Source organism: Amblyomma maculatum, chromosome 4 (assembly GCF_055883805.1).
Source record: "Amblyomma maculatum isolate TAMU_Amacu chromosome 4, ASM5588380v1, whole genome shotgun sequence".
Lineage (NCBI taxonomy): Eukaryota > Metazoa > Arthropoda > Arachnida > Ixodida > Ixodidae > Amblyomma > Amblyomma maculatum.
The window spans coordinates 155,913,466-155,935,536 of NC_139347.1; the positions used below are offsets into that span (position 1 = coordinate 155,913,466).

At 45.6% G+C, this 22,071-nt stretch overlaps 1 protein-coding gene across 7 annotated transcripts in view; it reads right to left on the reverse strand.

Moving 5' to 3' along the window:
* LOC146193337 (uncharacterized) overlaps nt 1-22,071 on the reverse strand; it is a 131,048-nt gene that overhangs the window by 91,758 nt on the left and 17,219 nt on the right. For 3 of the 7 annotated variants that reach the window (XM_084602686.1, XM_084602684.1, XM_084602687.1), the window contains 3 exons: nt 9,925-9,942; nt 9,809-9,860; nt 3,835-3,856 (listed from right to left, as the gene is read on the reverse strand). In XM_084602686.1, the coding sequence (XP_084458812.1) occupies nt 3,835-3,856; nt 9,809-9,860; nt 9,925-9,935 (85 nt within the window). In that variant the 5' untranslated portion in view covers nt 9,936-9,942. Of the gene's footprint in view, nt 1-3,828; nt 3,857-9,808; nt 9,861-9,924; nt 9,943-22,071 lie in introns of those variants that run through there. The other 4 variants (XR_014706826.1, XM_084602685.1, XM_084602688.1 and 1 more) reach the window with 2 other exon arrangements.

Consider the following 22,071-nt stretch of genomic DNA (forward strand, 5'->3'; position numbering starts at 1 on the left):
CGGCTGCCGCAAAAGGCGCATATATATGCATTTGCACAAGACGTACTTATTGCGATGTGGTATACTTGAAAATCTTCATGTTTCTTTATTCATTCATGAATAAGTGATGCATATATCTGACCGCATATGTGGTCGGCTATCTGTGAATTATATTGCCGCTCACATCAACCGGCGCCATCAATTTTCAAACAGCACATCGCAATGAAGCGAACCAGTCTCGATCGATGTATGTGTATGCGCACCATGCGGCAGCTGGCACGGAGCGCAAATAACAAACTTCGATCATGATTGAAGTCACCATGAACCCTAACGCATGCACGCACTGCTTACTTGATAGACATGGTTTGAAGTACGCATCGTCGTTTCTTTGGCAAACACGGGTACCGTTCTCGTTGACGTGTGGAATAAGGGTCGCTTCAGTGTTTATCACAGCACGCAAGCCATCGTCGCGAAAGCTGTCGTCTGCTCTCATGCGGCGGCTGCAGCTGCACCATTTCGGCTCTGACCGCCGAGGAGGTTCGCAGTTTTGCTGAACTTTTCGTGAACTCGACCTGCACGACGTCTGCACTTTTTGAAACGAACGGCGTGGTGCAGAGGACGCCATCTTGCATCGCTGAAACGACTGGTGAAGTGCAGCACCACGTGAACGAGTTCACGTAGTGCAGGGGAAACGAACGGACATTAAATGAACATGAGGCACGTAGATGCGCTTGTCAAGTAGTCTGAGTGACTTCTCTTGTGGGCACTTTTTACAGTGAGTCGCTGACGTGCCCTCATCAAGTTATCAATCGTAATTTGGACGGTTTCGCAAGCGTGCCGGCGCAATTAAGGCCGCGATAAACACCTTTTGTGAAAGCTACAAACCGCGCCTTCCTATCATAGGGCTCTTGTAGAAGGAGGCTGCTGACGGATCCATTTGTGCGAAGCCCACGCACCCTGTCACGAAGAACACACCGTGGAACGAAGCGGCAAAGCTGCGGCTACTGCGAGGGAAGAGCCGCAAAGATCCCAAATTTAAATATATACGAGGCCAACAGAAGAATCGGGACAGAACAGTCAAAGCCATAGGAAGAAATGGCCGGCGAGAGCAAAGCGGACAATCGTCATTCGAGATCGAACTCCGCCAAAGCGTCTGCAAATCTGGCAGCTCAGATAGAAATACCATCAAAAGACGACGCCGGCGCAGAGTCCGTGCAGCGCCGGCGATGCCAACCCAAAGTAATCCGTTCCGTAAACGAGATCGAGAAAGTCTACTTTAATAAACGCATATAAAATCATTTAAACAGACAAACCTGCAGTAACTTTCTAAATAGCAAACTGCCACATTTCCTGACCCGCCAACGGCTCAGTCGGCGTCAGCTGTTAAATATTACTGAATTACATCAGGAATCTGCCCGCCTGTATGGCTGGCACTCATCATGCATTAAAATGCAAGGACTGTGGACAGCAGTGATCCATGCTTGCCGCCTCTCTTGGTCGCACCATCTGCCTGAGAAACGATAGAACTTCACGTGCGGGTCTCGGCTATTGGTGTTCAAGGTACTGTTGTGACAGCCAAAACCACAACAATACACTTCCCCACATTTCGAGCTTCGCGGAATCACTCCAGCTATGTTTTAAACTCAGCTGTCACACCTGTTTGGACGCCTGCGAAGCAAGGGCGGCGGGCCGGCGCGAGCAATCAAAAAGAGAATTAACGCGAGCGACGCGAACAGCACGCGAAGACGCCAAAACAAGTTCGGTCAAGTGCCGCATCAGCGCCGCGCCCGACTAATGCTTCAAAATTTTGCCGCTTGCGCAGGAGCGCTCGCTGCACACGCGCAGCCAAACTTGAGGTTGGGCTCCCTATAACACAGGAAAATATTCGTGCTATCCTGTCAGTGCGTGTAATGCACACAAAGTTCCATAACACAGAAAACGACTCTTCGAGCCACATGACAGTGTAGTATTTGCGTCGCAAGCACAGAAAGAAAGGCCAGTGTGCAGGAAAAGAACACGCTAGAAGCTACTCAGTGTTGTTGTCTCAGCTGCGCGTGTAGAACTTCGTGTCTTAACTATGAACATCAGGCTTCGACGCCCTGACCCTGACGACCAATCAGCATTTTTTATTTACTGCCAGAAGCTCCTACTGCGGATGCAGTATTTCTGTAACACAGCAACATTACCTTTATGCTTAAAGTCCCATTTGCTGTATTATGCTATTATGGATTATTCAAAATACCAAATGTTTAAAATGATCTGCAGGTCGCCTTATTAGCTCTCAAAGCATATTTTCACCTACTGCAGCTGCACGCTGAGGTGTGGGGATTTGAAAAGTGTTGCACATTTTAAAATAGCCAAAATTTCAGAGTAAACAGAGAGCGTAAAAACACTAAAGGCGCACTTGCATAGCCGAACACGTTGCGTTGTCATTTCAGCTGCTGCAGCAGTTGCAGACCCTGCTGCATACGGAGTTCTTCGCTAGAGAGCAGGGAGACAAAAATTTTGTAAAACGGAAAGCAAAGTTAACAATTAAAACGGCGAGTTGTGCGAATTGGTACATAATTAAGCACAAAACGGCGCACCAACAGAGAATCTCTAGTCTCCGTTGTTGCGCTGTTGTTTGCTTAAAGCAAACACGCTCGCGCGGACAGCATCGGTGTGCTAGCCAACGATTCAACAAAAACGCTTTTTTTTCCTAGACGAAGACAACGTCAAACGAAAATAAGTCATCTTGCCGAATTGTAGGCTAGCGGTGTGAGGTCTTCCCTCAATCGGTCTTCATCTATAGCGTTTTCGTATTAAAGGGCAACTCCGGAGGTTTTTTGACAATCGAATATTCAAATAAAAATTTTACTGTAGATTCTCCTCTCCGTCGTGACGCATTCTACAAAATTTGGGCACCGTACAATAATTCGTTCACGCGCAACAAGACTTTAAAATATGCTGTTTTCATGGCTTAAATTGAGACTATTTCTGCCGGCAACACTGAGTTTCTGACGTCACAAACAGTATACCGGCGTTACTGTCCACTTCCCGCATGATTATGAAATTGTGAGGCTTATATTGAACTGCCTCAGACATTTTATGCAATGCTTCATGATTTCCATACGTTATTTTCACCATCCAACGCGCGTACGTGTGTTTTTCTAATACTGTGTGTGACGTCACCATTTCGTCAAGTGGGACGTCGTTTCTGGCCGTGAAAGCAGTTTCGGTTTCGATTTTCTCTTTTTCCTTTTTAAAAATGCTTCTAATTGGAATTTCGAAAAACTGTTTTTGTGTTCGCGTCAGGACGTCCCGAGGAATGTAATTCAACCAAAAACACAAAATGATGAAAAAACCACCGGAGTTGACATTTAAAGAAGGACAGCGGTTTGGTGCATCACATATAGTGGAAATGCAGCGGCATATGAGTTTCAGCATTTATAGATGTCTACTCGCTGTTACCAGCTTCTTCAGATTCGTCTGCGGTGCACTTATGGAGACATTAATTAGCATTCTCAGCAGACATAAACTGTCAAGAATAAAAGTGTCCATATATATTATATACAAACAATAGCGCAGGCTGAGAACGCCGCAAATTCTTGAACCCGTTTTTTTTTTTCGTGTTTCGAGAGGTATTCTCCTTAGTGAAGCACGAGGACACAGCTTGATTACAAGGGCAAGTAAAACTGCCTTTCCAAAAAAAAAAAGGTTTTCGTACTTTGCTGTCCTGAGATGACGTTGTAAAGAAAGAGCTATACCTTATTTTCTCTTCCCTTATATCGCACACGTATAAGCAACACAAAATGTGCAATAAGCATTTTCTCATTTACTCAAAATATTGATTCCGAACAAAAAGTTCAACATTACCTGGGATGAAGGTTGACGCAACCTGCAACAACAACCACAGTATTAGAAACAAGCAGCCACCAAAAGCTTAACAGTAATATTCTTAATAAAAATAGGTTTTTGTACTTGATGCAGCTAATTGAGAGCAAGCATGTATATAATTTATGGACAACTTCTAACGCTCAAGAGTGGAGAGATTTGTTTCTCTCTTCTCTCTTTTCCTCTTTATCATTCCGACGAGCAACCTAAAATGTCGCAATAGTGCATGACCAGAAGAAATTTTCAGCATAAATATGTGGGAGGAAAATGAAAATTTACAGAAGCTCTAAACATTAACAAGCATGTCTCTCAGTGATAACAGCAATGCTGCCCCCAATTCAATACACGAACCAGGTAACCTGGCAAGTACAAGAGGCAAGCATCAAAGAGATTGTGCCGTCGGCTAGCTTTGTAAAGGTGCGGCGCTAGTGTCAACTGGCTGGAAAGGAAAATCAGAGGCGAGGCAACACAAATGGGAAGAGGCAAATTACACGCTGACCGCTCTTCTGGAGTCAGGCTGTCATTTTTTATACGGATTAACGAAGTGTTTATGAACGAGTTCAGAGACTATTTGCACCGAGCTTTATCATTACGTGTCGTGTGCGTGTTGTTGCTTCACAGTTGTGATCTTGTAATATTTCAAGCATGAAGACGTTCCTTAGAACTTAATTCACACACCGTCATCGAGAGTCATTTAGAATATATATTAAGCGAGGATTGATGATAAGCCCGCAAGGCTTTTGAAATGCACTTTCAACTCTTCCAGGATATGACCCCCCTATATATATATATATATATATATATATATATATATATATATATATATATATATATATATATATATATATATATATATATATATATATATATATATATATATGCAGTGGATAAAAACAAGCAGTTGCAGGCTCCTGAGGCTGCGGTACATTACAATCTCGTGCTTCAAGGGATTGCATAGCATTTACAAGGACGACGCAGTTCTCAGTATTTATTTGCGTTTTTTTTTCTTTGTGTTCCGTCGAAGTAGCACTTCGCAACAGCCACTCGCGCGATACTTTTAAAACAGTTCCCGACAGTAAAATATCTGAGCTGGTCTCCATCACTGTGAATTTCGGGCAGAGATAATAGAGGTACAAAACTCGTGAAAGTCTCCAAATTTGCAACTTAGAGACATTTTTTACAGGTGTTCTAAGAGAAACACCAAAACTACTACACAGCGAGACGCTGTGTCATCACATGCGCTGCACGCTAAACGCGAGAAAATTATCTCGCCGCTGTGGTTAAGTGGCTAGAGCGCTGGACTGCTGCACACACGGCGGAGGCGGCTCCTTCTCGATGGAGGCCAAAAAAAAAAATGCCTCGCGTGTACTGTGCCATGTAAGTGCACGTTATAAAAGCCCAGGTAGCCGAAATTTCTGGACCTCTCCATTACAGCGCGCCTCGTTGGCTTAGTGCCTTGGGACGTTAATCCCTATAAACCAAGCGTGATAAACAAAAAGCTAGGCGTGCACCTAAGCATGCTTAGGTTTAGTTACGCGAAGGCTTGGGTGTTCTGCAACGCGTTTATGCGATTTTCCCGACGCTACACTAGCGGCCCGCGGCCGCAGTCGGCCAGATTGCGCATTTGCCTAACTTAAATAAAGGAGCGGCGTAGGTGGCAACTTCATGAAGATGGCGATGCTCACTGCTCAGCGCGAGAGGGTGTTGCACCTAGTTAGCTGCAATGTTGTTTTCTCTATTGACAATGCGTGCGTACATGACCTCTGCGCAATCTCTGTCCCCTACACTCACGGAGAGTAATAAATATATCCGAAAGAAATGGAAGTGTCTGAGCGCTTTTTGAGCGTCATCGCATTTGATGACTCGTGTTCATCTTGCCGACGTCTGAGAGGTGCTGTAAAATCTTTTTACGTTGTTCTTTTCTTATTTGTCCTCAAATTTTGATCAATAGAGCAAGACAGGGAGAAGCAAGCACTATATTTGTTAACGGGATACGAATTTCCCGGCCACTCTGCGGACGCTTTTCGATGCAGGCGAACAGCAAGGCGCCCGTGTGCAGTGCGATGCCAGGCAACGTTTAATAACCCTAGATAGTCGAAATTTCTGGAGCCCTCCTCTACGACGTCTCTCATACCCTGAGTAGCTTTCGGACGTTAAACCCCTTAAAACCAAACCAAACCAAACAGAATTTCGGATTTCTATAGAAATATTGTTTTCTTTTACGGCCCTACTCTGTACTTTGCTACACACATTTATTTCCACACTGGTAATAATTGAGATAATAATGCCCATCCCCATTCGTCATTATGCAATGAGATTGCTATTTATACGGTACACAGACAATATTTACTACTATGGACGCTTGTTAACTATCTGCTGATATTGTCTTGGCCACGGGCGTAAACGCGCGATTCAGTATTTTAAGAAATCGTTATAGCATATTAAGCTTAATAGGTAAGACCTATTAGCGGTACTAATCAACGATAGCATATTCAGCTTGTTCTAGTGGAACGCAGCCGCAAACGTTTACAGCGGTCTATAAAAATAGTGACCGGTCCACAAGGTTGCCCTATCGTGGCCCTCTCATGGTTACATCGGCACCTAACATCCGTATAAAGATAATTTTTTGGGTGACATTGCAAGTGGATCTAAATGTGATTCGGAAATTCTAGTAATGTACTATTTAGGAAAATAGAATGAATAGCATAAAATAAATTTTCCGCCATTGCTGTTCAACCCCACGTCCTCTGCTTGCCATAGACCGCGAAGGGCCGTTGATGCTGAGCATTTTTGAGGGCACCTAATGAACGCGATGTGTAGTGTATCACTGAAGAACCTGTTTTCAATGTGTACTGATATTATAAAAATAATAATTTTCAAATGTAACGGTTTCTAACACCTACTAAATTTCAAACGCATGAAGAAAGATAAGCCTGTGTTAAAGGCATTATTATATAAACTCTTCCTTCAAATGTTTTTTAAGGCTAAGGATACGCGTCCTTCTAACTCCCCCTTGAGCCTCTCCCATGCGCACAGACTAAAGAAAACTTTTCGTGGAGCTGGAATACCAAATTGATAGTGTAGGCGTATTAAATAACACCCTTGTTATCTAAGCCCACATTTTTACTATATTTAGTTTATTATTGGCGCGCATTATATTGCCATGTGTACTGATAACGCCGCGCGACTGCCGTGCTTGGTGCCGACGACGACGAAGTGGTTGTTGGCTCGAGATGCGCGCTGGAACTGGACTCTCTGATCGGAACTAGAAGCCGACCTTATTCTCGGGTTCTCGTCTACGTGCACCTTCACGGCTCCCTGTGGCTCGAGTGGTGACAATATCTTTAAGCCTTGCAACTATTCCTTCTGCCAGAGCGTCTTTGAATCTCGCACAACGCACTGAAGGTTAGATCGTCTTCAGGAATATGATCAGCATGCAAACTGGTATATTAGGGCCGCTCACTATTTTTACAAACGATGACCGAAATTACCATTAAACGGTATTATTGCAAAACCCAGCGTTTCTCAGCGTCTTCCAGTGCGAAACCAGTAAGAGTTCCGCGCTGGTTTAGCACTGGGTTTGCTGGACACACTGGAGGTCTGCGATATTCACTGGGGCAGTAACGACAAGACATTGGTTGCACTGGTGCGATGGGAGAAAAACGCTGGGATTAGCTTTTTGACGCTGGGTGTGTCGCTGGCATTCACGATGCACTGGGAGAAGCGCTGTATGTGCGCTGGGGCCGCACTGCTCCCAGTATAGCCAGTTCTGCGCGCGGCGTCGACCGGTTAACATCCCTCAGGGGCCAACATGGCAACAGCGCACTCGCAATCGACCATCGGGGCGCACATGAAAAATATGGTTCAAGCAAGCGCTTTTTGCAACGACGTTCGTTGCGAACCTGTAAAAAAACAAAGGCAGTATCTTGTTTCTAGAGTTTCCAGGTTTCGATAGGTCGTTTCTAGCCTTTCGAGAGAGACCACGATCGCCGCGCCTCTGATATCTCATGACACACTATTTCGTACAACTCAAACTAGAATTGAATAATGTGGGCTACCATGAATATAAAACTTCACAGCTGATCATGATTATTGCCAAAATGTTCAAAGCGGGCTCAATCGCAGACTCCAAACAGGGCCTACGCATTAGCGAGCGTAGCCTGCACCGCGACCCAGTATAAAGAGCAGGAATAACAAGTAAAACAAGGAACGTCGATGGGCCCAGAAGAGAAAATAAACATACAGCGCTTGTAATGCATAATAGTTTGCGTGTGTATCAGGCTTTTGCGGTCCTTCTTGATCTGCGTATAAAGCAGCCGAGCCCTCGGTCATCGCAACGCTTCCCGAAATAAGGTTTAGTTACACACAAAATAGTGTCGTCGCTGCTGTACTTGCTGGTATTGAAGCTAGGTCGCACTCTTTTCTTTGAAGGTTGGTACTAAAGCTTCGGTTTCAGTGAAAATTACGCCTACGATAGCAGAGCACCAGCCGGCGTTGGTAAATTTGCCAGCGATGTCAAACTCCACATGTTAAAATGATTCTAGTGCGTAAAGTAGTGAGCGTAGGCATCCAGAACATTAGTTGAAAGTCGTGAGAGCAGGCAGCAAGCTCCAATGATCAAGAAGTTGTAATTGTTAGAGCGGCAGCAAATACCTGTAGACTGCGAAACATGAAGTCCCAGTCTTAATGCGGTCATGGACTAAAATGCAAAAACGCTTGACAGGTTACCAGTTCTCGGCGTGGCCGAGTGCGTAGCGTAGAGTGCTAAAGATTAAGAGGTAGCTAGTGCGAAGCGCGCTAGGTGCCCCTCTTTTTTTTCTTTGTTGGCTTTTTAAATCTACTTGATATGCTTCGTTACTTTTTGGCTTTTAATTTTTGTCCTAGGCATTTTTTTCTCCGAGCGACCAGTGTCGCCAGTGCGGAGCGCGCCAGTACGCCGCGTCCCAGTGCGCCCAGTGTCCAGCGTCATATTGGGCCCATAATCAGGTATGACGCTGGGGAGTTGGGATCTAGTGGCACTGGTCTTTGCAATAGGAGCGGCATTACCTGTCGCAATGAAAAAAAAAATCGGCGCTGTAGCTTTAATCAAAAGGAGTTGAATCATACAATCAGGTAAAATTAATTCGATCTGAATAAATGTTTATTTTTAGGGCATGAAATCTCAGCGGTTTCTTCTACACCCTTGTAGCGCAGCTGGTCTATCAAACACAATGATTTCTGTGTGGTACCTTTGTCTACCCTATTGCCTTTAGGAAAAACGAGGGTTCACAAAATACCTTCAATCAACGTATTTCAAACGAATCGCCTACAAGTGCACTCATCTTAATCTTGAAGAAGAAATAGGCCCTAACGCTCCATATTCAATTGTACGAACATTCGCTACAACAAATAGCACAATTTACTTATATCCCATATGCAAGAGATTATTCTTCACTGGGCTGGTTATGTTTAACCTCCTGGCCGTCATTGAGTGGTTCATTGCAGTTTTGTTTGCAAAATTGCTTATGTAATATAACAGGTTTCATTTTCAGTTTCCACGAAGCAGTGAAGAAAGGCATGTAATTTGGAGTTTTTTAATAAATTATACAGGCATTGCTGCTGCCCAAACAGAGGCTAATTTATTATTCAAAACTTATTACAGAAGACTACACCTTCCTGTGAAAAATCGCGCTTTATATAAACGCGTATTTAAGATCCCAGCTTGATTAGCTCCCAGCTTTTGCAACCTTTGGGCGGCACTGCACATTGCGCCTGCTGTTTATCCATGAAATCCTTCATAAACTCTCTGATGCGTTTGACTTACCATTTTTAGGATTATCAGTAACAAAGTTGCGTGTCAACCATCAACAAGAAGCAGGAACTCTACGTCTATGTTGTGCTGCATATTTCTCCTATAACCTCACAGGTAAGGCTGATAACTCATAACAAAGACGGTAAAGTAGAGAAAAATTCTTACCTTGAGCATGAGTATGCCCAGAACTATTTTTGAATTCATTTTCTTTATAGTTCTGAAAAGTAAAAAGAAACAAATTTCAGCATTATAAAACACTAATATCTTGGACTTTCATGTACCTTTTACACATAGGAGTTCTGCAAAAGAAAACGAAAAAAACCCTAATGTAGCATACAAATATTTTACTTGAAAAAGGAAAAGGATATATTTCATCCTGTCGTTTCGAAGGACACACATTTCGGCATGGTGGTATGTTATTATGGAGATGATTGTCAGCCTCTGCATACAGTTACCTTAAATAGACAATCATGGTACAGAAGTGGCTTTTTGTAGAAAGAACAGATTCGCAATATCTGTCCATCATGCAAGTTTTGCAGAGGATGTGCAACTCAATTAGAAAGAGCATGTCTATAGTTTTTCTCAACAAATGGCAATGCAGTGAGATATCGTAGAGAATGCGGTGTCTAATTTTTTTACGCCACACCTGGGATCGTGAAACGCACACAATAATACTCCTTGTGTGCCATGACGATGACATTTAAAAATAAATAAATCTTGTCTTCTCTGGGAATAAAGCCTACATCCCATGGATCCCCAGCCTAGAGCTGTAAGCAACTACGCCGCGCCTGGAGATCGTGAAACAAACATCATAATTATTCTTGTCTACAGTGAAGGTAATAGTAGAGCTGACAATGACACTGTAATTAGTGAAAAGGGGAATATTGGCATTAGCAATTATAATGATGATGCATTTAGTTGCTGATGATAGCGAGCTCAAACGTGATGGTGCTTTCACCAGCAATGCTCAGGATTTCGTATTTATGCAATATAGTTTCCACAGTGTCTCGGAAACTTTTGACGCTGTTTAGGAGTAAGCTATGCCCTCCATCATGCCGTAAAAGCGAAAGAGTTGAGGAAACGAGGGTTGAGATATCGTTCAGGAACGGCCTCTAACTCTTCTGGAGATAGTAGCAGTAGCGCAGAAAGAATAAATATACAAAAAATGTAAAACGCAGACAATATATGTATATATATGTATATATATATATATATATATATATATATATATATATATATATATATATATATATTGTGAGCCTTCTGTGGACCTTCTTTCATTTGTACATGCCATGATCTTCTTCTTTCATTTGTACATACCGTCAGCATCGTCCCGCGGCACCGGCTCCGGCGCGCGCCTGAGTTCGTGATCGGATTAAAACGCTAGACAAGGCTTGGCTGTCCTTGCCGTCACGACCTCGCCGTCTCGACCTAGCCTTCTTTTACATGTGGTGGAGGCAAAATTTGATCCCCTTGCTGCCTTGGGCCCTGCCTCTCGCTGGAGCTACGTTCCGGTCGCCGTTTGGCAACTGCCACCATCGCTATATCTACCGACAGTACCCACGAACAAGCCGGACCCTCTACCTCGGCTGCACCACCCCCTCCGACTGTGCCCACACGACAGCGCGACCCGCCGCTGTTCGCTGGTCGTCGCGATGAAGACGTCGATGACTGGCTTGACACCTACGAACGCTGCAGTGCCTACAACCGGTGGGACGATGCTCTGAAATTTCTCAACATCTCGTTCTACCTTATTGAGGTCGCCAGGACTTGGTTCATCAACCGCGAGCCCCACACAACTAACTGGACCACCTTGAAACAGCAGTTCCGACAGTACTTCGCCGACCCGGCAGTTCGGACTGAGATCGCAAAGACCAAGCTCGCCTCACGCCGTCAAGGTCCTGATGAGTCATATGCGTCTTACATAGAGGCCATACTTGCACTCTGCCGGCGTATTAGTCCCACCATGGCGGAACATGAACGAGTACACCACGTCTTGAAAGGAATCAATTCTACGGCGTATAACATCCTAGTTGCTCAGAATCCTTCAACTATTGATTCCATTATTACGACCTGCCAACGCATCGACCAGCTGCAGCCCTCCCGATTGCAGCCCGCCAACGCTACTGGCCCGACCTATGTTGATCTCGACCTGCGGGCACTTATTCGAGCCATCATCCGCGAGGAGCTCCAGACGCTCAAGCCTGTCTGTCGAGACGGGTGCGAACACTCTTCCGCAACATCTAATGACGCAGGTCTTCGCAGCATCATCAAAGAAGAGCTGGCAACAATCACCGAACCTATAACATCTGGCCCTCCGGCACCCCGTTCAGTACCGACTTACGCGCACATCGCAGCATCCCCCCTCCTTTAGTTCCCCCGCCTCGACCGGCACCAAACTACAATCACGTCAATGCAATAATGACGGCTCAACCTGCACCACCCTATTACGCACCTTGGCGCCCCTCCCGACCAATTTGCTATTACTGTGGCATTAGAGGACATATATCTCTCGTCTGTCGTCGCCGCCTCCAGAACGAGTGCCGTGGTTACGATACCTTTGAAAGTGACATCCCTCCAACTTCATATTATCAACGCCGGTTTACTCCAAGCCCACCTCGAAGGTCATCCCCACCTCCAGAATCCTCGTCTGAGCCTCGTGGAACCCATGCATCCCGACGTCGGTCCCTATCCCCATACCGCCGCTCAGTTTCCCCTCTCCGACCCGCAACAACTATCCCTGTCCGCCATCCGGAAAACTAAGCGTTGCAGTTTCCGGAGGTCAAACTGCACTCTGCGAACTTACCAAAATTCCTCCAGATCGCCCGTATAATGTGATTTCTGTTTTCGCTGAAGGATTACCGGTCGAAGCATTGATTGATAGAGGAGCTGCAATTTCTGTCATTCACGCTGATTTGTGCTACCGTTTGCGAAAAGTGACGACACCATATGATGGGCCTGAACTCCGTGGAGCCAATGACGTCCCTTTGCGCCCTTTAGCAAAGTGCACCGTACGAATTGTTATTGACGGCGTCCGCCATCATGTGCAGTTTGCTGTGCTCTCACCATGTGCGCATTTGATGATTTTAGGATGGGATTTTTTGTCAACCGCTTCGGCGTTAATTTCTTGTGGCGACCGTGTTGTCAATATGACAGACAGTGATTTTTCATCTGAAATTTCTGAACGACATCATCCCCTAGTTGCCGCCGCTGATACTGTTTTGCCTCCTCAGTGCGAAAAACTGCTTACCGTTGTTTCTGACCACATCACTGACGGGGACGTACTCATCGCACCATCTCATCGTCATCTTGCACGCGGTATCGCCTTCCCGTCTAGTCTTGTGAGGTTCTGCAACGGCTCAGCGACAGTAGCGGCCACTAACACTTCACGTGAATCCCTCGTGCTCCCAAAAGGAACTTCTCTCCCCTGCATGGTGGGTGTTCAACCTTTGTCCTTGATGGTGCTCATCGCTCCTCTGCCTCAGCGCCGTGTTTCGCCAGACGTCTCTCTTTCTGTTCTCACAAAGACTATTAATCCTAACCTCACGCCGAACCAACGCCAAGAACTGCTCACATCGCCTCGACACCACCAAGCCATTTTTGATTCCACTTCTCCACCACTGGGACGGACTAGTGTTGCGCACCATCGCATCATTACTGAAGGTAACTCTATCGTTCGCCGACGGCCTTATCGGGTTTCCCTCTCTGAACGAAAAGTAATTGAAGAAAATGTAAATGACATACTCCATCGCAATATTATTCGTCCCTCGACAAGCCCATGGTCCTCCCCAGTAGTGTTAGTGAAAAAAAGGACGGCTCGGTACGCTTTTGTGTTGATTACCGGGCACTCAACAAAATTACCCGCAAAGATGTATACCCAATGGTGACGCCCTTGACTCTCTCCAAGGCGCCGAATATTTCTCGACTTTGGACCTCCGCTCAGGTTATTGGCAAATACCTATGCACGAGGACGATAAAGAAAAAACCGCTTTCTCAACTCCCGATGGCCTTTACGAATTAATTGTTATGCCTTTCGGACTTTGTAACGCACCAGCGACCTTTGAAAGAATGATCGATACTGTGCTTCGTGGCCTAAAATGGAGAACCTGTTTATGTTACTTGGATGACATTGTCATCTTTTCGTCAACTTTCAACGACCATCTCACGCGCCTGAATGAGGTCCTCACGTGCCTCGCTTCAGCGGGCCTTCAGCTCAACACCAAGAAGTGCCACTTTGCACAGAAGGAAATTAAAATATTGGGACATCTAGTCAGCCATGACGGCATTCGTCCAGACCCTGAAAAAATCATCGCGGTCTTGAACTTTGCTCGTCCACAACGGATTACAGAATTGCGCACTTTTCTCGGCCTGGCGTCTTATTTCCGGCGTTTTATAAGGCATTTTGCAAGTATTGCTGCTCCACTTCATGAACTGCTTAAAGCACGCAGCACTTTCGTGTGGACTGAACAGTGCGAAGCCGCTTTTAATATTCTGAAGCACGCCCTCACATCAGACCCTGTTCTTGGCCACTTCAGTGACAGCGCTCCAACCATCCTGCACACTGATGCTAGTGGTCTCGGTCTTGGAGCTGTACTCCTGCAGCGCGATGCAACTTCGCGTGAGAAAGTGATTGCCTTCGCCAGTCGGACTACGACTCCAGCTGAGAAAAACTACACTATTACCGAGCAGGAGTGCCTTGCCGTCGTCTGGGCTGTCCAAACATTTCGCCCTTACCTATATGGTCGGCATTTCACAGTTGTGACCGATCACCATGCTCTTTGCTGGTTGTGTTCGCTCAAACATTTGACAGGCCGACTTGGCCGTTGGATTCTACGCCTGCAAGAATACAATTTTGACGTCACTTATAAATCGGGTCGCCAACGCCAAGACGCCGACGCTCTTTCTCGCTGTCCACTTTCGGAATCGGCTTGCTGTTTTTCTTCCCAATGCATTTCCACCTATGACCACAGCCGACCATCTCTTTCTCCGACGTATATCACAACAGTTTCATTTGATGACTCTGAAAACAAACACGCTCTCCGTTCACAGCAATTAGTCGATGCTTACTGCCGACCCATCGTCGACCGCCTTATTGGCGCTTCGGACCCACCCAATGCTCGGCTTCGCCGACAACTTCGCAATTTTAAGCTCGAAGAAGGCATCCTACTCCGCTTCGTGTATTGCCCTGATGGAACTCGCTGGATCCCAGTCGTGCCGCGTGTGCTTCGTCCACGTATACTGGCGGCTCTTCACGATGACGCTACTGCAGGTCACCTTGGTGTTGAAAAAACCTACGACCGAGTGAAAAAACGATTCTTTTGGCCTGGCCTATCTTCCTGCGTTGCCAAATACGTCGCATCCTGCCCTCTGTGCCAACGTCGGAAACGGCCGACGTCTTCGCCCGCTGGCCTTCTACAACCTGTTCCCTGTCCCGCCACGCCATTCGACGTAGTCGGCATTGACTTATATGGTCCCCTACCTCTCTCCGATGGGGGTAACCATTGGATTATAACAGCTGTCGACCACCTTACACGCTACGCTGAGACAGCACCTGTACCGACCGGTTCCGCTCAAGAAGTAGCAAATTTCTTTTTGCGATCAATTGTATTGCGTCATGGCGCTCCTCGGGTGCTCCTAAGTGACCGCGGGACGGCCTTCTTATCGGCAGTCGTTGCCGAAGTTCTTCACGCGTCATCCACCCTTCATAAGACAACCTCAAGCTACCATCCCCAGAATAACGGGCTGACTGAGCGACTTCACCGCACCTTATCGGATATGATCTCCATGTACATCACACCGGATCATCGAAATTGGGACACTATTCTACCATTCGTCACTTTCGCCTATAACACAGCAGTACAGCGGACTACCGGTTATTCTCCATTTTTCCTCGTTTATGGCCGTCCTCCCACTACAATTCTCGACGCTTCCCTCTTCTCTACGCCCGACTACTCCACATCGGTACCTACCCAGTTCTTATCTCGTGTGGCCAGATGCCATCATCTTGCCCGCCTCAACACAGCAGCGTGCCAGGAAGACCGCAAGAGTCGCTACGATTCTACGCATCGCGTGGTCTCTTATCGTCCCGGTGACGAAGTACTGCTGTATACACCACTGCGCACCCCTGGCCTTAGTGACAAATTCCACCACCGCTATCTTGGTCCCTACGAGATTATCAGCCAAACTTCTCCAGTTAACTATAAAGTCACGCCTGTTGATCCCCCAGCCGATCGACGCCACCGTGGAACTGAAATTGTTCATGTTTCTCGTTTGAAACCGTTTGTGCGCCGCGGTACATCGGTTAATTAGGAGCGACCAGGCTGGCCGCTTCCGACCCCCCGGGCAGATTGTGTGAGCCTTCTGTGGATCTTTTTTGTACATGCCATGATCTTCTTTCATTTGTACATACCATCATCATCGTCCCGCGGCGCCGGCTCCGGCGCGCGCCTGGGTTCGTGATCGGATTAAAACGCTAGACAAGGCTTGGCTGTCCTTGCCGTCACGACCTCGCCGTCTCGACCTAGCCTTCTTTTACAATATATATATATATATATATATATATATATATATATATATATATATATATATATATATATATATATATATATATATATATATACCTATATATTTAAAGGAGCGAACAGACTCGGAGTGCAAGGCAAACTTTCGTTTTTATTATTATTCATACTGTTGACATTTCCAGGAATGTTGTCTTGTGTTGATTATTGGAATAAAGAGCATTAAATGCAAAGCGGAATAAAAAACAACGCGCCGAGGGTGGGAGTCGGACCCATGACCTCCGAATGTCGCGTTCAGCGCTCTTCCAACTATATATTATATATATATATATATATATATATATATATATATATATATATATATATATATATATATATATATATATATATATATATATGCATTGCAACTTTTACAGGCTGACAGAGATTGAAGCCACCACCAGTTAGGCCATCTGACGTGGTCTTCAGAAGTCAGTGCTTTCACGAAGTCGTCATTCCAAAGGCATTAGCATAAGCATTAGTGGGCCTTTCCAGAAATCGACATCCCTGTATTATTATTATTATTAAATTGGTTCACAGGAATGGAAAGGCGCAGTAACTGTCACACTTGCTCTGTGGACACCCGAACCGCGCCGTAAGGGAAGGGAGGAGGGTGGGAATGAAAGTGGAAAGAGAGAAAGAGGGGCCGTAGTGGAGGGCTACGGAGTAATTTCGACCACCTGGGGATCTTTAACGTGCGCTGACATCGCACAGCACACGACGCCTCTTCGTTTCGCCTCCATCGAAACGCAGCCGCCGCGGTCGGGTTCGAAGACATCCCTGTACGCCTAAACAAAATCATTTAGAAACAGTAAAGCAGATGGCATGATTTTTATGGAATGAGGTTCTATGATGGAGCGTCCCTGAGAGGTCACATTAGAGACATTAGAAGAGCGCTCACGGCACAGCTTAGTAAGACCATCCTAATGTAGATTCGCATGAGCCACTGAATGAAAACCGCATCGTCGAAAACATAGCAAAGTCATTGCCGATACGTTTTCCATGTGCTCGAATGCCAAACACAAGACTGAATGCTATCCTCGATTATATCGTTTTGCCTACGACAAGCGACCACCCTTATAATAATAATAATAATGCATATGCTTGACCACGACAGCGAAGCAACGAGTACAATACAGGTAATGCTATCCAACGATGCAGAAAAAAACCGCTAAGTCAGTATATACCTGCACAGGCCTAAAACGCGAGGATATTTTGCTCTGGGATTGAGCACCAAAAAAGCACCGTGCACGAAATTATATTCTACGCCGGCGCCGCATGATGCGTGATAAAATGACAGCGTACATACATAACAGCTCTTATTTGTCGCTTCGCGCTGAGCGCGGAGCCTCTGCATCACTACATCGACTTGCAGAAGACAAGGTTTGCTTTCGAAGGGGTCGAAGCATCTCAGGTGTTTTGCACACATAAAATGCGTGCGTTGTGATTTAAGCTTTGCTACTCGCGCTAATCAATGTTGTGCTTACATGGCAGGCATATTTTTAAAGTACCGCTCTATTAAACAGCACGCCTTTAGCATAGTCGTCGGAGCGCTCGCCACCTGACAGCTGTGACAAGAAGAAGATGAACGAAACGTAACTTGTCACATGCGTCTAGCAAAGGTGGGCATTTGACCTCAAAAACTTCGACCTCACCTCAAACTCAAAAAATATTTGGCGACCTCACTCAACCTCAACCTCATAAATTGAGGTTGAGGTCCCCCAGGCGACCTCACCTCACTTTTCAGGTGACCATTGGCGACCTCACTCAACCTCACCTCAAACTCAAAATGTGAGGTTGAGGTCGGGCGCTCGACCTCAAAAAAAAAAAAATAAACCTCAAATTAAACCGTAACTTAACGAAAATATACATTTCTCGGTAATCCTAACATATATAGGCAAGCCAGAATTTTGTCGTATGAAGGCTGTATTTTACTCTTAATTTTATACAACAATTAATATCCCGGATAAAAGAAAAACTCCGGAGACTCCATGTCCAATCCTGCACAAAGTAGCAATCCTCTCCCCCTCTTCGCCTACCATTTTTTGGTGCGTTTTATTCTAAGGCCTACATGGGTACCACATTGCTACGCATAGGCCCATAATACAATACAAAGAGTTTATCACATCCGACCAACATGAATAAAATCCGTATTAGAAATAAAACAAGCCAGTTCTTACTATATACTGAAAAGACAAATGCTGTTGACCCTAGTGACGATGGCAACAATGACGATATGCTCTTTTTCTTATTTCGAAAAAAAAAAAACAAATTGATGATTGCCAAGCATTGTTTTTTAATACACTGTACATTGTCTTGCGACCGTACACATCAAATTGGGAAAAAAATAGGAATACAGTCGTGCCTCGTTAGTATGGACACTGTTTTCCGACCAAAACTGTCCATAACGCGAGTCATCCATAATAATGAGTCATGATAAAAATAAATAAGTTAAATTGGTTCACAGGAAGGGAAAGGCGCAGTAACTGTCACACTTGCTCTGTGGACACCCGAACCGCGCCGTAAGGGAAGGGAGGAAGGTGGGAATGAAAGTGGAAAGAGAGAAAGAGGAGCCGTAGTGGAGGGCTACGGAGTAATTTCGACCACCTGGGGATCTTTAACGTGCGCTGACATCGCACAGCACACGACGCCTCTTCGTTTCGCCTCCATCGAAACGCAGCCGCCGAGGTCGGGTTCGAACCCGGGAACTCCGGCACAGTAGTCGGGCGTCTTACCACTGCACCACCCCGGCGGGGCTCATGATAAAAATGAAAAGTATTTTTTTGAGAAAAACTTTATAAATAATGACAGCTTTTTAAATTAAATTTCTAATTAAAAACAGCCAAGCTGTCGATGTTAGCCCCTTCTCCATGAATCCGTCGACCCAAAAATGTCATGTCTGTTCTTAAATCTTGTCAGCTATCCTCATGAGTAGCTGAAGTTAGTAATGCCTATACATAGCGTAGAATAATTTTTCTCAACAAACATCCCTGTTTTACTGAACAAAAACTCCGTACGTCATCACAGGTAAAACCTATCAAGACGGAGGAGAAGGAAGGGTGCGCACCCATAATGTTACCGAGGCATCGAGCCTTCTGTTGAAGCATTTCGTCGCTCACGACAGCACCATTCGCGCACACATTTCCGAACCACATTAACAAGGCTGACTCCATTTCTTCGAACTGTGCTGGGCGCTGTCGGACTGTAGCTGACGCTGCGATGAGCGATGCCGACGTTGAGCCATTAGTATCGATGACCGTCGACCTGGCGAGGCTGAGACCTAGTTGAACTTGGGTCCAGTCCCTCACGGCTTGGATTAACTGAGATGGTCTTTGCCGCTTGTATTCACAGATGTCCCGCTTCGCGCCTACGTTCAGTTACGTTTTTTTTTTTTTTTTTTGCTTTCAACTCCCGCCATGCCAAAAGTCCGACTAAAGTTGAGGGTTACAGGCTCCTGATTCTTTGCACTCTTTTTGCCTAGTTAACCTCCCCGCCTTTCCGTTCTTCTGATTCTTTTTTTTTCTGCCTTGTACTGTTTATGTGAGGAAGCGAGGGAGTCAAGTTGGCAGGCTGCTGAGGGCTATCGAACAGCCCTTTCCTGTGCCGTTTGTATGTGTTCCTATGCAACAAACACTACAAGCTGAAGTACAGTTTAGAACGACGGCGAGCCGACTACGAAGAGCTCAGACCTTGTCAAGGCCGCATCGTTGACTCAAGGCGAAGCCGACATGCGGACCGCCCGGGGCGCGAAATGTGGCAGTTCGGCACCCCAACAGTGACGAAAACCAGGAGCATGAGAAGGAAGGGCGTCCAGGATGGGACGCCCGGTCCTGGTTGCGTGCTCGCCGCCTTTCTTTTGTCGCTTTACTTCGTGAGTGTGTTTTAACTCTGACCGAGAAGCGTTAACGGCTTCATGGAACACACTTTGTGTTTTGGGAAAGAAAAACTTCAGTTCCCACCCCCACTTTTTGGCGCTTGTCTGTCTTCCTATTATTTCCTTCTCACGCTTTTACCGGCCTCTCTGTTCACGTTCAGCAGAATTTATTGCGACCACATGTTGCTGTTTTCCCGACTGCGGCCTCTCGTTGCGGCGCTGCCGCTGCACCCAGAAATCTCCCGGTTCCCTTCATTCAGGGTCTTTCTTACTTAGCTGACCCTCGGTTTTCTGTGTACGTTCCTTTCCGCTCTTGCGTCCCTCCACTTCCTAAAACGACCACACACCCGCTTTGGTTCTTTCCAACTCCACAGGACTCGTTCAGGCATCCGGCCGCATCGGCTGTCGCATAGGTTCCCGGCCTGCGCGCCCTTCTTTAACTTGCGTTCGGACTCCCCTGCTTTTTTCAAACGATGTCCATATTAACGAGACAAAAATATATGGGCCCAAGTGGGCTCTATGCATTCTTCCCCTATCCATTGTTCAAACAGCGAGTTTTTACATTAACGAGGCATAAATACATTGAAAACATTTCGTCCCCAGAAAAACTGTTCATAATTCGGGTCGTCCATATTAACGGGGCACGAATTTTCCATAAAAGCTACTCATGAAACGATCTGTCGTGATGACTAAATCCCCAACAAAACAAACAAAAGAGGAAAGACAGCAACACACCAAATAATCACAAAACTCGGCCGACGCCGAGTTCAGAAAATTTCAGAGGAACGCTGTGGATGTTACGAGGTCCCAACCGGTCCCTCCTAGGTGTTTGTCTATAATTCTGTGATCCCGTGGCGTATTGCAAGAATTGGCGAAATTGCTTCTTCGAACACCATGCTTACATTAAAAAATTACAGGGTTCGGAACTGCTAGGAAAGAGGGTTAAACGTGAACCACTTTGCAGTCAAATTTCACTGGACCAAAATGTCCTACCCCCCCCCCCCCCCAAAAAAAAAACAAAAACAAAAAAAACACGAAAAAACGATAAAATACTTGTACATCCGAACAGAATACTGGGTACCATTTCTCCAACAAGTCTGAGACGAGCTTCTTTGTGTTATTCACTTGTTTTCATTTAAAGACTGAACTAATTGATTACACGGTGGTGTCTTCGAAGCTGCTTCGTCGCATGCACTACACGTGCATCCAGAGAAACCGTTTCCCCATTAGTGTCGTGTAGTTACAGCACATAAACGTAAAATAAAGACAAGAACAAGAGAAAGGAGGCGATCAAGCAGCCTGGAGGGACCGCGCTCCCTGCTGTGCACGCGTTCCTCCCTTCGCGCCGTCCGTCTCTAGGCTCTAGGTTTTGCTCATGCAGTGAATGCCGAACTGTCACCAATACACACCAAAGGCAGCAGCGAATGTGTCAGCTTCGTTTTCAGAGACTACATCGCGCTTTGCAATACTTGCAAAAAAAATAAAAAAATAAAAAGAGAAAATAAATGACCGCTCCGGTAAGTGGAAAGGAGGGTTGTGCTATGGGCCTCTGGAAAGATGCCAAAGAAAGAGCCAAATGTGAGGGAAGAAGCCTGTTCTCTGTTCGCCAGTACACGAACGTAAATGTCATACAAGGAAATATATATAAAGAAATACTATGTTGACGAAAGTATACGAAATTTCGCACACTAAAACACTAACACTATTTTATGAACCGTGTTTTATTGACTGTACTTGCTGTTTTATCGTACTGGTCTGCGTTTATGTATTTTGATGTCAAACCCACTCCTATCTTAGTCCAGATGAACTGATAGTATGTACAAATAAATAAGAAGAGAACTGCGCTTCCCAGAGGGTAAGGCTTGAGACATCGACTTAGTACTGCATTCCTCAGTGCTAGCATGTAATTGGTTTCATTCACATATATTTAAATGGTTTTTTAAAGAAAAAACGAATGTCTGAATATATTACTCCGATATCTGACCACACAAATTTTC